Genomic DNA, 25,247 nt, shown 5'->3' on the forward strand with positions numbered 1-25,247 from the left:
TGCCCTGCTTGGCTCTGGCACCTACTGGTCGGTGTGGGACACGGCCGGGGGGCGTCGTGCTCAGTGAAAGGACAACAGTTTATCTTCATGTGCAGGTTTTTATTTGCCTGTCATAATTCTGATATTTATGTACATATATATATATTTCTTTTGTTTTTTGTAAAGGGCTCATCAACAGACCAAGCAAAGGCATAGAGGGACACCTTGCCTGCCAGGCAGGAGCACAGCAGAGCTGGGAGAACCAATCTTTCCTTTTTCCTTTTTTTTTTTGTCTGTTTTTATTTTTCCTAGGATGGGATCATCAAAGCTAATTGCTATAAAACCTAGAAACCACCTAGAGACTCAGACATCTGCCTACACACTAGTGGCATATGGGGGAAGGCAAGGGCACAAACTTTCAAAGTCACGGTGTATTTACATTCCCAAGGTTGAGGGGCGGGGGAAGCTGAGCACGGGAACTACTCAGACAGGGGCTGGGCGGGGTGGCTAAAGGGTTCTGGGCTGCAGGCGGTGGCAGGGGCAGTGGGGGGGGTGTGTGTGCCTGCCCCACACCCTGGCAGTGACAGAGGCCACTTGGATGCTGTCTGGTGGGCACCGAAGGCAGCGTGTGTATAGAACTCCTGGAAGCCGGCCGTAGGGCAGGGTGGGCAGTGGGAGGAAGGTGCCGATGAGAGTGACACTGGCAGGTGGGGACTCTGGGCTCTCCAGATGGCCTCCTCTGCACCCGTGGCCAGCTTGCCCAGCTCCCATCCTGGTTGGAGCAGATGGTGGGGACGCCGAGTTCTGTCCCCGGTCCCAGCCAGGCTGTGTGAAGAGCGGCCAGCCCTACTTCCTCTCTGACCAGCCACGGCCTCTCTCTGCCCAAAGGCTGATGAGGCAGCACCTGAAGGCTCCCGATGTGTGGGTGACTGGCCCCTGGGCTGGAACAAAGCGGTGTGTGCCCCAAGAAGGGGTGTGGCTGGGTTTTGGCAATAAAGTGGGGACCGGGTAGTCAGAGGGGGATCAAAGGCAGTGAGTTCCTCTCCTCTGCCCCCAACTTCAAGCCTCCCACAGGCCCAAGGCCAGAGCGGGGGGCCGAGGCCTGGTAGAGAGTGGAAGGAGCCTCCGTCCCAAGGTCAGCACAGGTGTCGGGCTTGGGAGCCTTGGCCTCTGACTCCCGTGTGGCCCAGCCCCAGGCTCCGCCCTGCCTGGCCTTGCCTGGCTGGAACCTGCTACTCTAGGGTCCCAGCAGGGTTGATGGGGGAGGCGGCCCCCGAGCTGTCATTGCCTCCCGCGGCTTCCTTCTCCTTCTTGCCGCTGTACTGGCCGATGAAGGAGCCATCCTCATTGAACTGGACGTCCACGCTGCCCCCGTAGTCGGCCAAGCTGTCATCACTGCCCAGGGGCTTGATGTCTCCATTGAGGGATGGCTGGCTGCTGCCAAAGGCCTTCTCCTCATTGTCACTGTGGGGGCAGAGGGCAGGCAAGAGTGGGAGGCTGCCCGCTAGAGCCCGGCAGGAGACGGCAGGTGCTAGCCCAAGGGAGGAGGCCTGGCCCAGGGTCCACCTGCCTTCCATGCGCTCTGAATGCACTGGGGCAAGGGTCCTCATCCTTGACACATACCGGGGGTCGGGGTGGGGGTGGGGGGGCAGGTGACACGCACAGAGCCAGAGGGGCAAGGCCCAGGCCTGCCCAGGATGCTGGGGGACGCGAGGAAACAAGCGGGCGCTCGGCCTGTAGGTGAGCCGGACGGGGGCGCCAGTCCAGCTGGCAGCCCTTCCACAGCCCAGAGGGGGGAAGCCAGGGAGGTGACAGGTAGGCCCAGAAACTGAGCGTCAGCATGGGGACGAACTGGGGCATGTTGGCTTCTCCCAAAAACAGGGAGCTGCGGGGCCAGAGGGCTGGGGGCGTGGGGAGCCCCGGCAAGCGGGGGCCGATGGCACTCCCAGGCACACGGTCCGCAGGAGGGCCCCTGCTATCAGGCTCTGACAGTGTCTTCCCACCGCCCCTGTCTTACCTCTCCAGGGACCTGACATCACCCAGCGGCACAGAGAAGAGAGAGAGACAGGGTCAGATATAAGGGCGAGAGCAGTGCTGGGCGGCTGGCCAGCACCTGCTCTTACCCCCAGCTCACCTGTACTCGCCGAAGGTCTCGTCCTTCATCGGCCGGGCCTCGGAGTCCACCTGGGTGTCCTCCTTATCCTTCACTGGAGACACAGAGAAGGCCCGGCTATCCCTCCCACCCCCGCCGGACCCCGGACATCAGGCCCCATCCCCGGCTTGGGGACACGGGCGAGGCTTGCCCCCTGTGCTCCGAGGGCCCCGGGGACTCTCTCGGCAGCGCTCAGAAGCCAGGAAGTCTTCGACGTGGACCACTCACCCGACGTGGGCCTGGCTGCCGTTTGCTGCTGGTCTGCGCAGAAGCTCCCTCTGGGCCCCCCGCCTGCCCCCGACATGCCCATGCCGTCCTGCCGGAGGCTTGGGGACCGGGGGTGGGGGTCATGTACCCGCTCTACCGCCCTCACCTGAGCCCCAGGCCGGGGCTTACCTGAGTATTTGCCACCCTTGCTGCGCTTGATGAAGCAGAGGATGAGCAAGACGAGGACCAAGAGGATGATGGCGCTGATGAAGCCGATGAACCAGCCCTCGGTGGCGAAGCCAGCGGGAGGGAGTCTCACGCGGCCTGCGGGCAGATCGGGAAGACACGGAACCCGGCCCCAGGTGAGACACCCACTCCCAGCCCCTCTGTGTCGGGAACTGGCCGGGGCTGGGGGAGGACCAGGCCGGCAAAAACCACAGGGGCGGGAGGGGACCGAAGCATGCTTGAAGCTGGCTGGTTGGGGAGGCCCTCGGGGGGGAGGGGGGACAGGGGGCACGGAGATTCCGGGAGGAGGAGTGGGGGCGCGGCATGGGGCCAGGGCGGAGGGACGCGTCACCGGTGCCATTGGTCTTCACGGCCATCTTTAGGAGCACCCTCTCCTTGAGCAGGTGGATCTCATAGTCTGTGTCGGGCTGCAGGTCCCACTGCGTGTAGGAGCTCTGGTTGTAGCTGACATACTGCGGTGGCAGATGAGGGCCCGTCTTCTCGTCTGCAGGGGCGACAGGGCAGCAGAGGTGAGCAGGAGTGCCGTGCGGCGCCCTGGTTCCACACCGCCCCCGGGGGGCCTTTTGCGCTCACCTCCCAGGGCTTTGAACCAGATCTGGAACCCAAAGTTGCACTGGCCCTCCTTGGGGACCCAGGAGACCACGCTGTAATTCTCGCCAGCCATGGCTGAGATGTTGCCAAAATCCGGGGTCCCTGGGGAGCAAGAGGGCGTTGTGGGACCTTGAGGCAGCCCAAGGCTGGTCATCCTGGGCCTGGCTGTCCGGTGGGGCCTTCTCAGCCCCCTCCAGCTCACCAGATAAGGCCATGGTGCCTCCTTCCCGCACGATGGCCTCTCCAGGGCCCTCTTTCGTGGTGGCTTGCAGCTGGAAACGGTACCGCAGGTGCGGGCTAAGGTTGGTCAGGTTGTGCATCCGCAGCTCAGGGTCCGGAAGGTCAAAGGACAGCTGCTCCTTGTCCCCATCATCCACTGCGAGGACAGACTGGGAGTTGGCCGTGACCTCCAGCTCCGCCCACCCCCCAGCCGCCCTCTACTTGTCGGCCGAGCCCGGCCGGGACGACGCACGTACACGGGTGGTAAGAGAGCACGTAGCCAGTGAGCACGCCGTTGTGGCTGAGCGGGGGCTGCCAGTGCAGCAGCAGGCTGGTGTCCGACTGGCACTCCACGTGCAATGCCTCAGGGTGGCCGGGCACTGCAAAGCACAGACACGGTGGCAGGTCCTTGCCCGGCCAGCCCTGGGGGGGCGGCGGGGACAGGGCCGTGGGGTGCAAAGCTCACCTCCTTCTGGGGTGCTGAAGGTCATCTCGCTGGCAGGCCCCAGTCCTCGGCCGTTAAAGGCCTGCACCTCCAGATGATAGGAGCTGTAGGGCCGCAGGCCTCCCAGGACGGCGCTGGTGGTGTTGGCGGGCACCACCACGTGCCCTTTGTGGACATGCCTCTTGCTGTGCTTCCTCTGACTGCCCTCCCACCAGTACGTCACCTGCAGGTGGACGGGAGGCCCCGTAGGGACGGAAGGTGTCCAGCAGGGCAGACCCCCTCCCCGCTCCGGCGCAGGCTTCCCACTGCCCTGAATGGAGAACCTTTCCTCCTACCCTGATGACTCTAGGACAGCAGGTGGCAGAGGCCCGCCCCAAAGCCTGCCACTCCCGGTGGCCTCGCACCTCACCCTGGGAATCCCCTTGCCCCCACGCCTCGAACCCTTACATTGTATCCCCGAAGGTGGCCCTTGACCTGGGCTGGGTCCACGGGCCACCATCTGACCAGCACGGCACTCGAGTTAAGGATCTTGATGCCTTCCAGCTCGGGGCTTGCCTCGGGGTCTGGAAACAGCCGGTGGCATGGATGAGGGCCTGTGGCCTCCGGAGGCCAGCCCAGAACCCTCCCACAGAAGGGAGATAGATTTGGATGCTACGTGGGGGGCGGGCCGTTTGATGAGCACGGTGTGTGCACAGTGCCAGGGTCTCTCCTTGCATACTGTTTGTCGGTTGCAAGGGCAAAAATAGTACACAAAGGAGTAACCAGGAAGGATCTTGACCAGGTGATCAAAACTAACATCTCGTAATGTTCCAGATGCAGGGAAAAGAAAGAAGCAGGACAACCAGACTTGATGGGGGATCTGGGACTGGACCCCGGACCGGGGGGAAAAGACAGCACTAATTGATACAATTGGAATATCGGCTGCCAACTAGGTAAGTACAGTGGTAAATCAACACTAAATGTGCTGTCAGGATGGCACTTTGGTTATGGAAAAAAACGTCCTTACTCCTAGGATATGCTCTATGGAGAGCCCCGGCGTGGAGGGAGGAGTGTGGGCCATCTGTGCGCATTCGGGGCTCCACCCCCCATGGGCGGGGCCAGCCCAATACCCACCCCGCCATGGGCGGGGCCAGCCCAATACTCACAGTCTTCCCCAGAGTAGCCAATGGTAATCTGGGGCTCAGGGCCTTTGCCCTGGCTGTTGACAGCCTGGACCTTGATCTCATAAGGCACAAAGGTGGACGTGTTGGACACAACCAGGAAGGGGTCGCTCACGATCTGCTCCTGCCAGGCACCCCGCGTCCCCTGGGGGCGCCACTGGACGCGGTACTGAACCTGGGGGGCGTTCCAGTCCATCCACCTAAGCGGCTGGAGGAGGAGGAGCACCAGAGGAGCTGGTGGGCCAAGAGCACTCGCCTCCTTTGACCCCCTCCCGAGCCCAGCCATGAGCCCAGCCTCATGTCCCGTCATCCTCTGGTCCTCAGCACAGCCAGGGGTCACGGCCAACACCTGGTCCTGGCCTGATGCCCCGGGCCACGCTCAGCCCGAGGGGGAGGAGGGGCGCCCTCACCTTCCAAGTGATGACCATGTTGCTGGTCTCATTCCCTTCCCCCTTCACGTCCACAGGGTTCTTCTCTGGGGCTGGAAAGTAATGTGTTAATACATCAAAGCCATGGGCTCCTGCCGAGGCTGCGAAGGCCAAGGACCAAGGAAGGAACAGCCCTTTCCGGCCCTGGGAGCCGGGAGCCAGCAGTTCTGGGGGAACCCTGCCTCCCACCTCGCACTGGAAACCTAGAAGCACAGGGGCTTGGGCACAGTCACCTCTCTAGGCCTTCCTTGCAGGAGCCCAGGGGCCCTGGAGTTGGAGGCGCCCCTCCCAGGTGGCTCACCTGCCTCAGGCGTGACCACGGTCTCAGAGGCCGGGCTGGGCTCTCCAGAGCCATACTTGTTGATGGCAGTAACTCTAAAGGTGTAGTGGACATAGGGCGACAGCTTGAGGGTGGTGGAGGTCTGGTTCCCGGGCACCTTGCCCAGACTATACCATTTCTCAGGCGCCATCTCCTTGTCCTCAAATTCAATGTCATACTCTGACAAGAAGCGAGCCGGCAATTAGGCGTGTGGCATAGAGGGGAGGGCTACATGGGGCTGTAAGTCCGGGTCTCCCTGAGGAGGGGAGGGAGCGCCCAAGGCAACAGGCATTCTCAGAGTTCCAGGAGGAACTGTGAGCCCCAAACCCAGGTGCTTGCCCCGTGGGGTGGGCGGTCCTGGAGCTTTGGGCCCGGGAGGACGGAGGTCCCGCAAGGAGGGCAGGCTACCCGGGGTGGCCGCGGGGAGGTGGGTGGCGCCACGCTCAGGCCTCTTACTCTCAATGGGGGCGTTGTGGTCCTCGGCGGGTCTCCAAGACAGGCGCACCTGGCTCTGCTTCAGCAGGTGGCGGTCAGACAGCTCCAGCTGAGGCACCGGCCCGGGGCTCCCTGAGGGCCACGGAGGGTGGGTTCTCTGGCCCATACGCCAGCTGGCCACCCCCCTCCCCAGCTTGAGAAGGCCCTGCAACGTGACCCCGGGCTCTTGTGCCCGGAGGCCCGTGCCCCCGACGCCTGTAGGTCGGGAGCCCGACACTATCCTAGGACTCACCCACCACCAGGAGCTCGGCCCTGCTCTCCACTATGTCCAGCTCAGTGCCAGCCACGCAGCTATAGTTGCCCTGGTCACTGTAGTCCAGGCTGTGGATGACCAGGAGCCCGTCCTCTATGAAGTACCTGGTGGGGAGAGGGCACGTGCTTGTCCTTTTGTTCTGCTGCCCCCCTCCCCCTCTTGCCAGAACCTTCCTGCTCAAAGCAGGGGTGCTTCCCAACGGATGAGGCCAAGAGGTCTGGACATCCTGCCCTCCCCACTCTGCCCCCTTCCACCAGGCCCGGGTTGGGGCTGGGCCCGCACTTGTCATCGTCCCCAGACTCCTGCAGGTTTCGACCGTCCCCTCGCCAGGTGATGCTGTGCTGCAGGGAGGGGTCAAAGGAGGCCTGGCACGTGAATGTCACTTTTGAGCCTTTCTTCTCGATGGCACTCTGCGGCCCCTGTGTGATCTGAGTGGCATCTGGGGGCAATGATGGAAAGGGAGGGTCAGTCTAGTGTCCTCCAGAGACCATAACCCTCCCTCCTGGAGGAGCTGTTGATCACATCAGTCGGGGGCAAGGGGGGGGAGGGGGTATCATCTGACCTTTGACCTGCAGGTTAGCCACAATGGTCACATTGTTTTGGTCGTTGGCAGCCTGGCAGAAGTAGTGGCCAGTGTCGTTGGTCTGGAGGTCCCGGATGCCCAGGGTCCCGTTGGTGTAGGGGAAGAAGCGTTCATCCTGTAGCACGGTCTTCCCTTCCTTGTCTAGCCTAGTGTGAGCAGAGCAGGCCTGGCTCAGACCCCACCGGGCTGGGCTGGACTCCCCGCCCTCCCCAGCTCCCTGGGCCAGAATATGGCTTAGAGGCGCCCCCTTCTGGGAGGGTCACTCACCACTGGACGCTGGGCACAGGGGCTCCAAAGGCCTTGCACAGGAGATAGGCGGTGCTGCCCTCCACCACCATGTATGTCTCGTTGTCTGGGGTCAGGATCTTGGCCGGAAGCTCTGGGGGAGAAGTAGTTACAGGGGACGGGGCAGGACTCAGGGTGGGGCGAGGGCCCGTGAGCATCCAGGGCAGGCGCGGGGTTCCGCAGGGCAACCTCTCCCAAGAGGGCCCTTGGGTGCTTCCCTGCACCCTACTCCCACCCCTGCCAGACTGAGCCTCTGCCTTCCAGCGTGCCTCAGAGGCACCTCCCATCCCAAGCATCCAAGTTTTACCAATTACTTGAGCCCCACTGACAGTCGACCTCTTCCTGAAAGCCTTCCTGGCCCACCTTTGTCTTCCCGGAGGCTCCGGGAGAGGAGCCACCAGGCTGGCCTCGGGCACATCCTGGCCAGGGTGAGCCTCCGCTCAGTGACACCTGCTCAGTGACACGCGGTGGGCCAGAGCACTCTCTAAAACTGCTTTTTCATCTGTAAATGGTGGCAAGACCCCACCCTTCCTCCACAGCACTCCCCCCTCCCAGCCCCGCCCCAGTCCCCCCGGCCGCCCCAAGCCACCGCTATTGATGGGGGTGGGCGAGATATGGGGTGGAGGGCCCCAGCGAGGAGAAAAGCAGCTGCTGGCCGAGTCAGTCTGGTGGCCTTGCCTGGTGGACTGCGGGGACAGGTGGGTTACTCACGAACGACATAGATGTAGGCATTGGCCAGCAGCAGCCCGTGCCGGTTTCGGGCCTCACACTGGGTCACCATCGTGTCGCTGGGCTGCATGTTGCTCAGGATCAATGCTCCACGCTGGATGCGGTACTTCTGGTCCTTGGCCAGCTCTGCGTGAGCAGCAGGCGGGCCCCGAGGCCCAGGGCGGAGCAGTGAGGCACAGCGAGGCTCCTCGTCACCCTCCCCTTCCTCCCCGGGGCCCCCCAAGCTCCCTGCCCCTGTTCGAGGCCCCGCTCACCCTCCACGGGAATGCCATTGATTCTCCAGGTGACCTCGGGCTGGGGCCTCCCTTGCACTTGGCAATCCAGGCGGGCAGTCTCTCCAGGCCCATACAAATGGCTCTGGGGCTTGTGTAGCCAGTAGGGGGCAGCTGCGAGAGAGGTGGCGAGCTGCCCTGAGCAGGGGCGGCCGGCGGCCAGCTCTGGCCCCAGACCCAGACCCAGCCCACCCCCTGTGACAGTGGGCACTGCACACTGCCGTCCCTGGAGGTCGCTCCTGGGAGGCCGCGCGACCCAGGAGAGGCACCATACCCTCCACAGTGACATAGTAGGTGTGCCGGTCGCTGCCCAGCGAGTTCTCGGCCAGGCACCGATACTCGCCGTCGTCCTCCTCCACCACGTTCAGCAGCTGCAGGGTCTTGTTGTGGTTCTGGTAGGTGACTCGGTCGGCCGGCATGGGGCCACTTGGGCGCAGCCACTTGATGGTGGGTGTGGGGCTGTCCAGGGCCACAGTGGAGGGAGGCCGAGGGAGGGGAGCACAGTGGAAGAGAGAGCGCGAGCCTGCTCAGCCCCGGCCCGTGACAGAGGTCCGTTTGTGCCTGCCCACCCCCACCCGGGGCACCCAGACTCACAAGCCCTCAGCGATGCACTCCAGGACCAACGGCTGCCCCTGCAAGGCCACCAGGTGGCTGCTGGAGTTGGTGGGGAAGAGTAGGCGTGGCTTCCTGTCGATCATGCTGTTGGCTGGGAGGAGAAAAGGGGTGGGTGGCACGGCCCACCCCACCCTCCACCCACAGAGTTACCAGGCCAGGTGGATGCCCCTGTGAGGCCCTAGGGCCTCTGTTTCCTCCTCTGTTAAAGGGAGGGCCCCTTCTCTGTTCTCGCCTCCTGGGAAGGGGTTCGAACAGAGGCGAAGCGGGAGCCAAGCCATCCTGGAGGAAGACCAAGGTCGCCTGATCTTTGGGATGGGCCGTGCCAGAGCGTGAGACAGCAGGTGAGGAGGAGGGTGTATCAGAGTCTTAGGGACTCACTGGCCTTGACCCGGAGGTCAATGGGCTCCTTCTGGATGATGGTCCGGGTGCCAGGGAAGTGGGCGTGGCAGATGTAGTCCGAGTGGTTGTCCGACGTAAGCACGTTGGCAAAGTAGAGATTGCCGTTCTGGCCCATCGTCACCCGCTCATCCTGTTTGATGTGCAAAATCTCTGTGGGGGCAGGTGGGGGGCAAGGAGGCGAAGGTCAGGCCCCCGTCCGGGAAGCTGTACCCACTGACACCTCCACCCCAGGCAGCAGCTGCTTGTGGGCACCCACTGCTATTCATCCAGTAGATCCGGAGCGGCTCTGCGCTGGGCGGCGGGTGGCAGGGCAAAATCACCGATTCCCCTTCCTCCACCTCCACAGGTTTCACCGTCTCCTTCGGCCACTTGGGGGCACCTAGAAGGGACAGAGAGAGGCTGGCACTGTGGGGCCCAACTCTCCTCCCGGTCAAGGCAGGGCAGGGCAGTGGAAAGGAGGAGGGACGGCCAAGAGGGTGAGAGGGCCAGGTGGCGAGGAAGTTCACACGGTGGGAGGCAGAGACTCGGGGTCCTTTCCGGGCTCCCCATGCCACACACAGAGGACCAGATGGCTGTGAGGGGCCAACCCTTCACAATGCTTAGCTCCCACCCAGAGGCCTAAGATGGTTGGGGGGCGGGGGGGAGGCTGCGGTGCAGCGGTGGGGGAGGGGAGCTGCGGAAGGATGTGGGAGTCACAGACCCTTCCATCATCCTGACACAGAAACCATGGCAACAGTTCCCAAGGTAACCCGCGGGGTGGAGAGGAGAGAGGAGCATGCTCAGGAGGCAGAAAGCTCAGGGAGGACGGAATGCAGAGGGAAAACCCCAGGGACAGGGTGACACAGATAACGATGGAGCTGGCTGGCGGGCAGAAAGGAGGGAGACGTTGGGGCCGGGTCGGAGGTGGAGGGAGGAGGGGAGAGCAGAGGAGAGAGGCCACAGAGTGACGGGTGCAGCGGAGAGAGACGGCCCAGGGTGGGGCAGGAGATGGGGCCGCGGAGGCACGGAGGGGGCAGTGGGTCACACGGAGGCAGAGCAGGCCCGAGGGAGAGCGAGGCAGGTCAGCAAGGCCGAGGTGGGGCAAAGCCCAGAGGCAGAAACCAGGGAAGGGGAGACGGAGGGGACCAGGAAGGCAGCGCGGAAAGGGACAAAGCAAAGAAGCAGGAGGACCCTGCGAGGGAGTGAAGGGGGAAGGCGGCGGGCGGCCGGCGGAGCAGCCGGTGTCTTCCGCCCACTAAACCGGCAGCTGGGGGCGCGTGGCCACCCCCGGCCCGGACCCCCACACACGCTCCCTGAGACCTGTTCGGAGACCCTCTCGTGTACCCCCAGGCCCTCCCAGGCCCCTGCGGTGCCTCGCACCCTCAGCCATGAGCTGGATCTCGTGAGACATGGCGGTGCCCAGCTTATTGCTGGCAAAGCAGCGGTAGGTGCCCTGGAACCTCTGGGCGAAGTTGCTGTTGTTGCCCGCGATGGTGAAGGAGCCGGAATGGGGAGCCTGGTGCACGGTCACACCCGCTTCCTCCTTGGGTTTGAAGTGGACGCCGTCCCGAGTCCAGCGGAACCTGTGGGCAGAAAAGGGCTCAGAGGCCGAAGGCCCTGGAACCCAGGACAGGGGCTGGCACAGGCTGGAGGCCACGGTGCGAGCAGCCAGGGGCCCCGGGGACGGGCCGTGCAGGGCAAGGACCAGGGGACACGAGAGAGATCCGGGGCATCCGGGCGCAGAAGCTGGGCGGCCCTGGGAGGCAAGAGGACTAGAAGCTGAGGTCAGCAGTGAACAACGGGGCTTAGAAGGTGATGGTCACTCACTGCACTTCAGGTCTGCCGCTGGCCTCGCACTTGAGGCTGATGTCGTCTGTGGGGAAGACAACCAGGCGCCGTGGAGACTGTTCGGTGATGACAGGTGGTTCCATCACTGGGGACAGGATAGGGAAGAGGTGGTGAGGATGGGGTCTGGCTGGCTTCACGGCCTCGACCCCCGTCCCACTGGGAGGGAAGGCACGGTCTGAAACCCTCAGAGGCCCCAAGGCCGCGGAGGTGGGGGGGCAAGGAAGAACGAGCTGGAAACAACCCGGCTGGGCCACAGGCGGGTGGGCCATGAAAAGAGGGAGAGAAAGGGACATGGCACAAAGGTAGAAAGGGACAGAACAGAGAGGACAGCCACAAAAAGTACAAAGAAAGACATCTGAGGGAGAGATGAAGCCAGAGACAGAAACCAGGAAGTCACGGGGACAGAGGGAGCAGAGAGGACGCAGTGGCGACAAGAAGCAGGAGAGGGTACAAGAAAACCCAGGCCAGGGCAGAGACAGAACAAAGATGGCCCATGGGTGAGACAGCGGGACGAGGACCCAAGAGCCGGAAAAGGCAGCGACCCGCACAGGGCACAGGGCTCACAGAAGTGGAGCATGTGTGGCAGGGGGACTCGCTGGCACCCCTCTTCCCCGCCCCTCCCGCCCCGGGCCTGGGAAACACTCCCCCCCCTCCCCCGACTTACCACGGTATCCTTCATCTAAGAAGTCCGGGCAGCAAGGGAGAGAGCGGAGAGAAATGCTGACACTTGCAGACCCCCTGGGGAAGGGGATGGAGGGAAAGGGGGCTACGGGTGGTGTCATATGGGGGGGCACAGGCCAGGCTGGGGTTGTGGGGCAGAGCAAGGCCCAGAAGGACAGGACGGTCTCGGGGTGGGCTAGGCTGCGGCCCCAGCACACAGGGAGAAATTCCTGCCTTTAACAAGGAATGCCCTCTGGACAGACGCTTGCATCCCACGGGTGGAGGCGCAGAACTGACCCCCCCTCCCCCCCAGAAGGTGGGGAGGCAGGCAGCCCAGCATCCAGGGCACCCTCCCCCGCTCCAGCCCACTTCCCTCCTAATCCAATTAGCACAGCTCAGTGTTTTCAATTACCCAGGCCCAGCCTTCAGAGCCCGGCTGCCCCCGCTCTCCCCCCCAGCCCTGCGAAACCCTCCCAAAGGCCTGGTTGCATCCGAGTTTCCATTGCCTGCAGGGCTGACTCCAGTCTTTTCTTTCTCCCCTTCCTTCCTCCCGGGCAACGGGCGGCCACCAAGTTGCCCGGGGCTGAGGCCAGAGCTGCTGCTTCCCTGCCACAGGACTCGGCCCAGCACCAGCCAGGGCGGCTGTGAGGAGGGGAGAGGAGGCGGGGAGGCAGGACGGGGGAAGGCAGGAGTGCACAGCCTCTGAAAGCTTTGTCTCTGCAGAAGACCTCAGTCGCGGGTCCCCTGGAGAGAGGAGGAGGCTCCCGGGGGACACTGCAGAGGGAGCCCGGGGCTGGGGAGGGGCCAGTACAGGCAGTCTAGAGCAAGAGACAGTGACCGGGATGGAGAAAGTCGCCTGGGTGGAGGAAGACAGGGAAAGAGACAAAGGGGCCCAGGGGCAGGGAGAGAGACAGCTCTAGCTGGAGGGCAGGTTCCTACAGGGCGGCACCGGGTGCCCAGAGCGGCCCACTTCTCTCTCTCCAAACTCTCCCTGCCCCTCCCTCCACAGACGGACACACCCGGCCAGACGGCCCCGTCGCTGTGGCAGCAGGGCAGGCCAGGCGGGTGCCCAGGGTGAGGCCTGAAAAGCGACCAAGAGGAGACGGAGGGGAAGGAGGACGAGCACATGTGTGTGAGTCCAAGCACACATGTGAATGCTCGGGAGTGTACCGCACGCAGGACGTTTGTGTGTGAGTGTGTTTGCATATGGGTGTGTCTTGACAGAGTACGTCTGAAGGCCGTGCGTGTGCCTCCGTTCAGTACCGTACACCTGCCTCTGTGTGTACGGATGACTCTGTTCCTTTGTGTCTAAACCCCTCGCTTGTGTGTGTGTGCGTGTGTGTGTGTGTGTGCCTCCTATGTGTCTTCTCCGGGGGCTCTGCTCCATCTGTATATCTGTGCCTGGTTGGATACAGGTGGCTCGTCTGTGTCTACCCACGTGTGCATCTATGTCCATCTGCCACAGGGAATCGGCACAGGCACGACTGCACGTACCTCCGTGTGCATATCCCAGGGGACATCCCCACCCTTTGTCCCATCCGTCCCTCTCCACCTCCTCCAAACCCTTGGCTGCCTCCCCCCAGCACCAGGTGTCCTCCAAGCCCGCCTCCCTCAGCCCCTACCCCATTCCTGGCATAGACAGTGCTCCCCAGCGCCAGCCCCCGGCCCATCTTTCAGGGACACTGGCCTCCCCCAGGTCCGGGCTCAGAGACAAAGGTGGCAAGGTGAGGGAGAAAGGACTGGAGCCACCAAGGAGCAGGCTCGAGATACACAAATGCTGCTGCCCTGCGAGATGCCCCTCACACAAGCCCAACAGCCACTCACAGCAGTGTGTTTACACTTCCTGCTCACACTGGGGAGAACACATCATCACGGTGACACAGACTCCACACACAAATGGGTACTCACAGACGGCCCCAGCTCACATGCACGCACGACCCACTATAATCAAGTGCTAACAAACACCTGCAGACCTTCACAGACCTGACCAACAAGTAACAGTTACAGCGACTCACAAACTTATTCATGTAGGAAATCAAAATCACACTCAATAGCCGCACCTAGTCGATCACAACCACACACATCCACACACACCAAATATACTGTCTGTGCAACTCACAAGCATACACAAATGCTCATGTTTTGTCACAAGCCCCCAGTCATACTCCCTAACACCCGCACACCTACCCACGACCCTCCACGGACGGAAAGCTCCAGCAGTCTCACCCCTTCAGCCCCACCCAATCGTCAGGATTTACAAAACTGCCGGGCCTTTGTAAGGTGTCTTGTCCTGTGGCAGTTCACACACAGAGTTACCAGAGGCCGAAGATGAGGTTACTCAGGTCAGAAACAGGGCAAAACTTGAATCCAGGCCTTTGCACAAGCTAGCCCAGGACTGGGGGCCGGCCCCGTTCTCCCGCCCGCCACAACACCGGGGGAGGGTGGGAGAGAGCGGGCCAAGGGAGAGCACCGAGGGGGCCCTTCCGGCGCCGAGCCCGCTGTCCGTGGTCCTGAAACCGCCCTCCCCCGCCCGCGCCGGTCCCCTGTCCGTGGTGCTGACACACCCCGCGTCTTCCACCCTGTCCTTCTCTCCAGAGGTCCGGGGTACCTCCTGTCCACTCTGTACCCAGGAAAGTAGAGGGGAGGGTCCAGAGCCGGCAGAAGGTGAGGAGGCAGAAGATAAAAGAGGAGCCCAGCGCGGCGGCGAAGGGAGGCGTCAAGGCTCCCTCCAGCTACTCACATTCCTCGGGGATCTGGATGAGCAGGCAGGGGCTGCACAGAAGGAGAGGCCACAAGTACCGCAGCGACACGGCCATCTTCCCGGCGGCGCCGGCGGCTCGGCACGGCACAGCCGGCCGGGCTCGGCTCAGGCTCCGGCCGGAGGGAAGGGGGCTGGTGGGCGGCTTGGGGCGGGAGCCAGGGGTGGGGGCACTGGGAGAGGGAAGGAGGGAAAGGAAGGGTGGGGGAGGAGAGAGGAGAGAACGGACGACTTTAGTGACTAACATCTGGGCGAGCCCGGGCTCCTGGCCCCGCCCTCCGCCCCGCCCCCAGTGGGCCAGCTCCCCCATCCCTCCCTCCCCCGCACCTTGGAGGGAGAAACCTAGAAGTCTTAGCACTGGTTAGGCCTCCAGGTTGCCTTTCATTCCCTTTCTCCTCTCCGTCTGTGCTTCCACACCAGCTGCCTCTTCAGCATCAACTTGTTGCCCCAATCAGCTCCCCTGGGCATGCCACAGGCCACTCTGTGCATGAGTGTGGATGTGGATGGGCATGTAGCCAAATATACACATTAGTATTTACGTGGCTGTGCGTGTGCATGCAGGAGCACATTTGTATATGTCTTTTCTGGAAAGGGGGTGTGTGTCTGCAAGAATCAACGCATGGGTCTAGATAGCTGCATGTGCACACAAGAGCATGTGTGTGTCTTCTTGTGTGTCTGTACCTCTGGGGGATGAATCCTCGTGTCTGCTATCTCTGTGTGTGCACACAAGCATGAGTGCACATGTATGTAGAGAAGAACTCTCGTCTGTCTCATTGCCGTGGGTTTCAGAGCCAACTGATCTCTGGGTGGTGTTCAGGCCTACAAAGCTGGTGGGGGACAGGAAGGTCTTGGGAAGTGGGGACTGGGAAGGGAGGAAAGGGGCCCGGGAGGGTGGCATTTCACAGAACAGGTTGAAGACATGGAAGAAGGGGGAAGGAAGCCTGACCTCAAGATGTGGCAGGAGGAAGAGAAGTAGAAGAACACCTCTCTGCTGTCCCTCATGCCCCTGGGGGGGGGGGAGGCAATAGAGGTGACTGTGGCCTCTCCCCTTCCAGATGCTCCAAGCCAGGGTCAGGAGGAGCTCTGAGACAGTGTTTCTGTCACCTCTCATGTGTCTGGCAGGCCGGGTCTTTTTCTGAGTCTTCAGGGCTCAACTGCTAGATGTGTTCACCCCAGCCCAAGTGACACCAGCCGTACCCACATTCTCCCTGCATGCAAGAAGCCCTGAAGACCGGAGGCCCAGGGAAGCGGGGGGGGGGGGGGCGGGGATTCTCTGCCATGACTACAAGAGGAAACACACTCCCAAGAAGACAGCTGTCTTTGACTCCAAACAGGAAGGGGTGTGAGAAAGAGGCAAGGAGAGAAAGTGCAGGTGGGGTAAGAGTAGGTTGCTGGTTGACAGAGAGCTTGGAGGCTGGAGCTGGGGTCTGGATGCACTCTCCAAGACCATACTGGACATCTTCATTGTGCCCAGCCAACACCTTATCAAAGGGGGACGAGGCCTCATCCAGAATGCTGAAGGGGAGGGGAGGGAGGCCTGGAATGCCATGCTAAGGCATCTAGACTCTGTCAGCAAGGGACTAGGAGACATAAATTGGTTTAGTGTAAGGGGACCCGACAAGAGTGGGGAGTTCAATAGACTGCCTGGGGACTCAGTAGGGGAAATGGATGGTGGTGAACAGCTGGAGGGGGAGGTGGAGAAGCACCAGGACAGGTCAACATGGATGGGCTGAAGGCCAAGAGAAGGACTCAGAGGGCAGGAAGTGGCGAACGCGAGGCCAGTTCCCAACTTGCAAGAACCGAGCTGGGGCCCAGAAGGAAGGAGCAAACAGCAGACCTGTTCTGCTCCCACCTTCCCCCACAAAGCCCGGACAAGCAGGGTGGGCCCCAGGCGGCCTTGGCCTCCACTTCAAGGCCTGTAGGAAACAGTAGGAGACTCAGATCAGAGGGCAGGCGATCAAACGACAACCTTGGGAGCTCTGAGCACTCTAGTCTTAGAAGGGGGGAGGGGAGAGAAACCAGCTAGGGGAAGCTCAAAGAAGGGCCTTCCTGCACAGAGGAGGCCAGGGAGCTCCCTTTGCTGGAATGATGATCACGGTCATGGGAACTCGTCTTTGTCCTCAAAATCTAGGCTCCCAGAATCGGGTTCGGCATATATGCCCTGGATGTATATGCAGGGAAAATGCAGTACTTCCGAGCCCCTGGCTCCCCATTCTCTGCCCCATCCCGATGTCCCACAGTCTCACACCCAACCTCTTTTAGTCTCCTGGCATTTGCCACCCAGCTTGCCGCCTTCCCGGGGAACTCAGACAGGCAGGAGCCAGAAGGTTGAGGCCCCTGACAGCTGGGAGGGGGCTCTGCCTCTTCCCCTCCCACCGCTGCTGGGTCTCTGATCTCTCATCATTCCTCAGGCAATTACAGAGCCAGCAGCTCAGGTTGTCGGCTCAGCAGGCCCCCCAACCCCCATCAGCACCTCCAGGGGCAAGGAAGGCGAGAGTGTTCCACAAGCTGGTGTACAGATGGAGCCAAGGCCACGTCTGCGAGGGGTGGGGATGGGCTGGGGAAGACTGAAGGGTGACAGACAGGGTGAGAAAGAGGCAGGAGGGAGCAGGAGAGGCTGAGGAGAGGGGCTGGGGGAGGGAGGGCAGGGAATGGGAGACAAAGACAGGATGCTGGACCACCACCACGGTAACCAAGACGGAGAAATCCAGCAACAGAGACCGGCATCGGGGAAAGGGCGAGAGAAAAGGAGTACAAAGGGTGAGAGGTGGCCACAGAAAGACCTGATGGGAAATGGTCCAAAGAGCAAGAAGAGTGAGTGGTGTGCGTGTGTGCACATGTGCACAGACGTGGTGGTGCCTCCTTGAGTGTCCTTGTCCCTGGGGGGGGGGGGCATGCCAGGCAAAGGACTGGGAGGGAGGAGGGAGGCGGGCCCAAGTAGGGGGGCTTCTTGGGCTTAGAGGTCAGGCTGTACTGACAGGCAGAGAGACAAACAGCAGAGAAGCTGTTGAGCCAGGACCAGAGAGACAAAGCCCACAACAACAGAGACAGAGCAGCAGGTCCCTGGCCACTTGTGGCACTGGGGCTAGGAGACAGTTGTGAGGCAAGATGAATGAGCCACTGCTGGCTGGCCCTCCTGGAGGAGGTGGGGACCCCCACAGCAGGAAGGGAGAAGCACTCAGAGTGAGCAGCCGCCCGGCTGGAGGTAGGCGCCCACACGTCTCCAGGCACAACCGTGAGTGTCCGTGTGCATGCCCGCACTTTGTGCTGGGGCGATGCACAACAAAGGCAGGCTGATCCTGAGTGGGTCTAGCTGGGAACCCATCCCCCCAGACACACCGCACCGCACAGGCAAGAAGAAAGGGCGTGGCAGGCACCGAGGCAGACTGCCGTCCGCTGGAGCCTGCACAGACACTCAGGGCTCAGGGCGGCAGAGGAGCCACGCCCCTTGCTGCACCCTCAGTCCCTGGGTCCCCTGGGGAGTCTTCTCCTCTGGCCTCCTGTCCTCTTACTGAGGGGGACTTGGAAGGTCGTGGGTTGAAGCCGAGATCTGGGGTGGCTGCTTTCCTCCCTGACTCCTTGACCATACACACACACACACACACACACACCCCTCACGAACATTCAAGGATGCCCCGCGTCAAGGGTGTCCCGCGTGAGTGAGTGCCCAGGTCCTGTGTAGGGTCCTCCGTGTCCCTCCCATCTGATAGAAATGGAGTCCCTCCAGGGGCACGTAGCCAGAGGGCCCTCCAGCTCAATGTCTGTTGAGAATGGCAGCTTCCCATGGCCCGGCAGGCCCACCAGGGGCAGGGCTGGGGGCTCAGCTGGGGCTCAGTGCCCCAGGTGTGTGAGACGGTCAGGGTGTGGGTGCTGGGTCCACGTCCTTGAGGCTCAGGGAGTGAGCGCATGGGGGCATCCATGCCCGAGCTGTCTGCCAGAAGGGCTGGTGGGGGTCTTTGAGCCCGTCGGTGCGTATATGAGGGTATGGGTGTCACCTCCACCCTACGCACTGTGTTCCTTTAAGGCTCCTCCTCGCCTTCCCCCCCCCAGGCTGTGGCTGGCGGGTTTCCATGGAGATGGAGCCCAACTCCCTCCACTGGCAGCGGAGAGGAAAGCCTGCCTGCCTGCCTGCCTGTCTGCCTGCAGCAGCCTAATGGGTTAGATAATACATAAAGGAGGCTGCTGGGTGGGAGCCCCCACAGGTATCTGGGGCCTGGAAGTGCTAAAGGACTGCCACCTTGTCCTCTGTGGTTCCCACCACCTCGCCCCTCCCAAGGCCCTCCCCAGAGTGAGCCCACAGCCCCCTCAAGGCTGCAGTCTCCAAGGCAACAGCAGCTCACCTGTAATGGACCATTCTCCTTAAAGGATGAGGAAGGGGTGGGACAGAGGTTAACCCTTCATGGGAGAGCAGTGAGAACAGACCGTCTCCACTGGGGAAGGAAGGGGGCATCTCACCATCTGCGGCCAGAACGGCTTTTCTCCACCCCCTCACGTGTGTGTCTCAGCCAGGTGCCCCATTTTATTAAATAAATCCATGGATACCACTTACCACACGCCAGGGCTCTTCCAAGCACGTTTACACACATCGCCCAATGAATCCTTAAAATCACCCCGGAGAAGGAGGTCCTATCATTACCCCAATTTTACAGATTAGGGAACTGAGGCTCAGAGAACCAGAGCACAGTGTCCAAGGTCACAGAGCTGGCACTAACGTTCACCAGGCGTAAGGTTCTAGATGGCGTGGAGGTTCCCAAAGCCACCAAAGACTACTCTGGCAGGGGGGAGGTCAGCTTGCCTCTCAGGCATGTGTAAGGCATGTGTACGTGTGTTCCCAGAGGGCCAGGGGCCTGGACGAGGATGGCCTCCAAGCCGTCCTGTCCCCTAGGGAAGGGCTGATTTGCTAGGCAGATGGCAGGCAAATGGGGGGGGGCAGGGATGGAAATCTTGGGAGGAGGCCACGTGGAAGTAGGATGTGACCCATATCACGCCTCAGCACAGAGCAGGGACCATCTCATCCCTAGGCCTTGGGCTTTACTCGACCCACCATTCAAGGACACCACCCAAAGAGAAGGCAAATTCCTTTCTCTATTAAGCTTGGGGACAGCGTGCAGAAGGGGAAACTGAGGCCCAGGAGAGCAGAGGCCAAGACTCATAGAATGCCAGTGCTACAGCCAAGTTTCCCATGCACAGTTGGGGAAACTGAGGCCCACAGCCCGAAAGCTGCCTCCCTCGATGCCCTCTAAGCCTCCCCTTCGACTTTGGAAAGTGGGCTGAAAACAAGACCAGAATACCCCCCCATACACACCTGACAAATGAACCTGGCACTAGAGGGGGCTTCGGGGGCCAGGCTAGAGGGCACAGCGTATCTCTCATTGCTATGGGCTGGCGGGGCCTATCGCTAGAGCAGGCAGGCGGTGCAGGGAAGGTGCTGCTCAGATACGTCAGTCCGGGGACACCTGGACCAAAAGGGCGGGTGGGGGCGCCTAAAAATGGCTCAGAGACTGCCAGGCCCCTCCGGCCCCCTCGCGGCTCCCCACTGCCAAAGGGCTAAAGAACAGAGGGGGCCCAGGAAGCCTGGGGTAGACAATGGGGCCTCTGTTGTCCCCAGGGCCTCAGCATTCCTAAGGCATGAACGCAGGAGGCCAGGGGAGGGGTCAGAGGGCACCCCCCCACACACAGCGGGAAGCCCCACATCATGGGCGTCATGCATCGGGCATGCCAGCCTCTGTGCCACCGCCATCAGTCCTGCCCCTTCCCCCACACAGGCCCACGGGGCATCTGAGGGGACCCATTCGGGCACAGAAGGATCTGTGTGCCCACGCTCTCTCACGAACACACACAAATGCACACATGCAACCAGATAGATGATCCCCACACATGCAAAGAGGAATACCGGAAGCTACGCACACGCCCATGCCCAACATCGCCCCCATGCAAACATCCAGCCTGGCTGCCCTCTCCCAATGGGCCTAGCTCCGAAGGCTCTAGACGGGAGAGCTGAGGGAGGGGCTCCCGGTAACTCATCTCCTCCCTTCAAGCTCAATCAGACTGACATCAAGATGGACAGGCTCAGAAGGCCCCCCTGGCTGAGTGCACAAAGCCCAGGACGCTGCCGCCTCCTGCTCCACCCAGTCCAAGGCTGACAAAGCCGTCCGTCCTCGGTGGGTTTAGGGACAGAGGCTGGCATGAGCCGCTGAGAGGCAGGACAGTGGCTGGGCACTCCCTCAGAAGCTTCAAGACCTAGAGAGAACACGAGGGCCCAGGCGGGCTCCCGAGGCCCTGGGTGGGGGGAACTGGACAAAGAAAAGCTTCTGGAAAGGCCAGCAGCCCAGAGCCTTCCCCTGCAGAGGGACCCCCCTCCCCCCTACCATCTGACCATAGCCTTTAAGAAGCCACAAAGATCCTGTTGATATCTGGGGAGAAGGCAGGCTGGCCTTGCTAACTGCCTGACCCCCGGTCCTCTGGCTGGTGGCCAGCAGGCGCCTCCTGTCCACCCCTCAGGTCAGATGAGGCCCCTATGGGCAGTGTGGGCCCAACCCAAAGGCATGAGCAGTCACCCCCGTGCTGAGGCTCAGAGCTGGGGCCAAGCTCAGGGCCATGGGGAGTGGGGCAGGGGAGAAGCAGAGAGAGAAGATAGGCAGAAGGGGAGGGGTGGGGCAGGCAGAGGAAGGGGGAGATAAGGAGGGGAGTAGTGCCCTCCCCACAGCGAAACTCAACTGAGTGGGGAGAGGGAGGGGGACCTGGAGAGGTGGGTGGCTGGCAAGGAGAGCGCAAGGGGGGGGCGCGGGGAGGGCAGAAGAAGGGAGGCGTCCAGAATGGGGCAAGTCAGAGCAAGCAGGAGGGTGGAAGACTGGAGGGCAGGGCCTGCTGAGGGCCCATCCCAGCGGGCCCCACCCAGGGACCCAAGCCCGGGCTTCCCAATCACGGCAGGAGTGGGCAGGGCAAAGACAGCTGCCAGCCTGTGACCCTAGAGGGGGGATCAGACCCGCCGCCTCCCCCATTGTCTGACTCACAGGGTGGGGCAGGGCCCCTGGGACTGCACTCAGGCTGTCACCTCCCCCCTCGCTCCTGCAGAGGTCTGCACCGGACCCCCATCTCTACTCCATTCTCCCCCAGCGCATGCCCCTCCCCAGGCCCCCAGACAGCCCTGGAAACGCATCCCCCTCACCCCCAAACTGTTCAATCTTTTGCCCAAGAAGGGGGTCCGGCAAAAGCTGCCATCACCTTTGCCCTGGCTCTCCTGGAGGCTGGCCTGGCACTGATGCGTGACTGGCACGGCCTGGTTGGGCCTCTCCGCGAGGCCATGTGGCCCTCACTGCTCAGAAGAGGGCCCCGAGACGTGCTTTCCAGCTGCGGCCATTTAGAGTGGCCCCAGAGACGTTGGTCTTGAAAGGGACCTTGGAGATGAATGTGATAGCCAAGAGGGCTGAGACTCAAAGCAGGGAAGGGACCGAGGGTCCCAAGTCACTGGGCTGGAGAGTGGCAGTATGGCACACGGGGCTGCTCCCTCCAGCCTCCCCAGCCGGCACTGCCCAAGTGGGTGCCATGGAAGGCACCCACCCCAGCGGCAGAGAGAGGCTTAACAGGAGAACAGTCCGATGCCCCTGCCCACAGGAGTAGACCTTGGACCAGGCCTTCCGTCACTCCTCGCTTCCCTTTTCCTTCAGATAGTCACAAAGGAAAAAAGAAAAGCAATTCGTACCCTCTGAGGACAAAGATGGTGTTGGGCTGGTTTGTTACCGGTTTTTCCATCAGTGGCACGGAGCCTGGCCCAAGTGGGCACTTGCCCAGCAAATGACCGTCCACACCACGGCCACCGAGGAGCTCCCGGCCGGGGAGGAGCTCATCACTGCAGGAAGGGGACCCTGCCGCCTCGGGGCGCGCGCCGTGCACACACTCGCACACTCGGTGCTCTGCAGGGGGCTGGGGGGCTGGGGGAGGAGCCTCTGGGGAGCGGCCCGTAGCAAAGCAAAGAGACTGAGGCCGGGGTGTGCTGAGCGGTGATCAGATCACCAGCGCTCCTTAATTTCTTTTGTTCTTTTCTGTATATTTCAAGCGTACCACAGTAAGATGCATTACTTCTGGGGTCGCGCACACACAGACACAAGTGAGTAGGGAGAGAAGGACGAGAAAGCAGCAAACAGAAACGACGGAGGAGCCAGAGGGCGCCGCTGGTCTCAGCCCCGATGCCAACTTGCCTTGTGGCCGTAGAAAGCCAAGAGCCCCTGGAGGCTGGGGAGCCCAGGGGTGCGTGTGTGGGTGCTTCATGGGTGCAGTGCCAGGTGAGAGGCTGGGCCAGACAGAGTCCCGCCGCCCACAGCAAGGAGCTGATCGGGAGAGAGAGGCCCCGACGGGCCCCTGCCGCAGCCACCCCGTAAGGGACAAGAAACACGAAGCTCGGCAGCAGTTTGTGGGAAGAAAGGCTGACTGGCTTATTCACTGTCAGGGCCACGTGAGTCAGCAGAGATGGCACTGGGTTGCCCAGAAGCCCCTGCCCTTTGGGTGGAGTTAACTGGAAGCAGGGCACCTACTTGGAGGGGGGTGTCAGGCCTGCGACTCCTCGGGCCGGCAGATGGCCCTGGGCCTGCCTCCCGAAGACAGACAGGCAGTGAGGAGCCGGGCTCCAGATACCCTGTAGGGGGCGGCAGGTTGCACCACGGTGCTCTTTGCAACCCCTGCCAACGGAGAGATCCCCAAAATCGACCCTAGGGAGGGGGGAGGAGGAATTGCAGGCCCCTCCCATAACAGAACCGAGATAGAAAGACTTGGCAAAAGACCCGCAGTGGGCAGGGACATCGCCATGGGCACCTTGCTTTCCAGAATCCCTGGCCGCGAGCCAATGAGACCCTCCCTCCCTCACCTGTCCCCCACAGACCCGCATTCTACACCCCTGTGCACAGCCGCCCATCTGTTGGTGCCCGGGCTGACCTCACACGGTGCGCCCTTTCTTAGCCACAAGAGCCTGCGGAAACTGAGGCCGCGGACACACCCTGCGCCTCCGCAGGAGGAGACCCCGGTCCCGGGGCAGGCTTTCGCAGGGGAGCCCCGGGGAGTCCAGGCTGGGGTTTGGAAAGAAGAGGGAGGAGAACAAAGCCCCCCTTCCCCACCCCTCCGCCTCGGGGCGGAGGGCCAGGCAGCGCCCTGCCCCGTCCTCACCCCTCCCCCATGGCAGGGGCAGCCTAGGCCAGCCCCTACCACGCAGGCGACGGGATTTTCAGCCAAACAGAGCCGTCGGCTGGGGAAGAGGGGCAGCCACGCCCAGGGCCACACCCCACGGCGGCCGATGGGGGGTCGCTCGGCCCGCACCGCGCTCCCTTTCTCACACACGCGCACACACCCGTAGGGACGTGCCAACTTGGGCCCCCCACCTGCCCGCACGGGCCCTGCCTGACTCCCCGCTTGGTGTCCCTCTCCAGATCGGCATCTTGGGCGTCGCCCAGGTACCGCTCACCTGTCGGGCTCCGGCCCCCGGCCTCCCTCCCCCGCCCGGCTCCCGTCCGTGGGGCCCGGAGCCCGGTGCCCGGCCTGGGTGGGGCTCCAGCCGCCCAGCCCGCAACTGCGGGCAGGGCCGTGCGGCGCTCCTAGCTCTCGTCCCCCGACCCCGGCCGGGCAGGGCTGGGACGGGGGGCCGGGGACGCCGCAGCCGCAGCCGGGGCGCGAGGGCAGGCCTGCCCGGCTTACCTGCGCTGCGGCCGCCGCTCGGGCTGCCCGCCCAGCCTCCGCGCACGCCGGCCTCGGACCCGCTGCCGGAGCGCGTCTGCGATGCCGATGCTGCGGCGGCAGCGGCGGCGGGGCGGGGCGGGCGTGCGCGCAGGGGAGGGGGAGGGGAGCGCAGGGGAGGCGGGGGAGGAGGGAGTGAGATCACCTCCCCCGCCGCCCGCTCCGCCCCGCCGCGCCCTCGCCCCTCGTCTCCGCGGACCCCGGCTTCCGAGCCGGGCTGCCGAGCCCGGCGCGGGCTGGGAGTCCCCTGTGGTCCCCGCCCCCCGCGGGACCTCCGGGGGACCCCCGCCGCCAGGTCCCGCCGGACCTGCGCCCGCAGTCCCGAAGTCCCTGGCCCGGGAGTGCCCCGCATCCAGGCGCCCGCGCTGCAGTGTTGGTTCGGGGCAGGGATCACGGGGTCGGGGTGCCCCCGGGGCGCGGGGCTGGGCGGTGGAGAGAGGAGTCGGCTGGGGAAACATCCCCCAGCCCTTTCCCGGCCCTCGAGGGCGCTGATGAGCGACGGGCACCCACACGCAACGGGTCCCGGCCGCACCCTGGTCGTGGGGTGTTTGGACGCTCCCCAACCCCAAGGGACAAGATTCCTGAGGCCCTGGGCTCTCTCCCGCATCCCTCCCATCCTAGGCCCCCGATCCGGTCCAGTGGGGCCCGCGGTCCTCCATTTCAGCCCACCAAGGACGCTCCAGGGGCGCAGGCAGCCCGGAGCCCAGGGGCCAGGAGGTCGCGGAGAGGGAGCCCCCGAGCCGCCCCTCTCATTTCCTAGATTTTCCTCCAGCTCCCTGCCAGCTTTCCCAGACCCGTGTTTTATTTCTTTGTGGTGGGGATTGGCCCCATCTCGACCTTTCCCGGCGGCCCCACTCTCTCTACAGCCTTGCACTGGAAGCCCGGGAAGAAGTTCCTCCCCTGCG

At 62.9% G+C, this 25,247-nt stretch overlaps 1 protein-coding gene across 4 annotated transcripts; it reads right to left on the reverse strand.

Annotated features, from left to right (window-relative positions):
* Positions 1-78: 78 nt before the first annotated feature.
* L1CAM (L1 cell adhesion molecule) lies at positions 79-24,403 on the reverse strand. Of its 4 annotated transcripts, XM_043571457.1 has the most exons (29): positions 24,304-24,403; positions 14,605-14,795; positions 11,869-11,883; positions 11,184-11,289; positions 10,737-10,939; positions 9,634-9,756; positions 9,357-9,527; positions 8,958-9,069; positions 8,638-8,822; positions 8,346-8,477; positions 8,074-8,217; positions 7,345-7,456; positions 7,057-7,223; positions 6,777-6,933; positions 6,474-6,598; positions 6,203-6,313; positions 5,729-5,926; positions 5,410-5,480; positions 4,985-5,207; positions 4,287-4,402; positions 3,861-4,062; positions 3,652-3,774; positions 3,378-3,551; positions 3,158-3,277; positions 2,916-3,068; positions 2,528-2,662; positions 2,114-2,186; positions 1,997-2,008; positions 79-1,443 (listed from the first exon to the last, which is right to left on the reverse strand). In XM_043571457.1, exons 2-29 carry the CDS (start codon positions 14,678-14,680, stop codon positions 1,212-1,214), a joined length of 3,771 nt encoding a protein of 1,256 aa, XP_043427392.1. In that variant the 5' UTR covers positions 14,681-14,795; positions 24,304-24,403; the 3' UTR covers positions 79-1,211. The 4 variants fall into 4 exon arrangements, with proteins under 4 accessions (XP_043427392.1, XP_043427394.1, XP_043427393.1 ...); XM_043571459.1 differs by lacking the exon at positions 11,869-11,883; XM_043571458.1 differs by lacking the exon at positions 1,997-2,008.
* Between the last annotated feature and the right edge of the window lie 844 nt (positions 24,404-25,247).

This window comes from Prionailurus bengalensis, chromosome X (genome assembly GCF_016509475.1).
Source record: "Prionailurus bengalensis isolate Pbe53 chromosome X, Fcat_Pben_1.1_paternal_pri, whole genome shotgun sequence".
NCBI classification, from domain to species: Eukaryota; Metazoa; Chordata; class Mammalia; order Carnivora; family Felidae; genus Prionailurus; species Prionailurus bengalensis.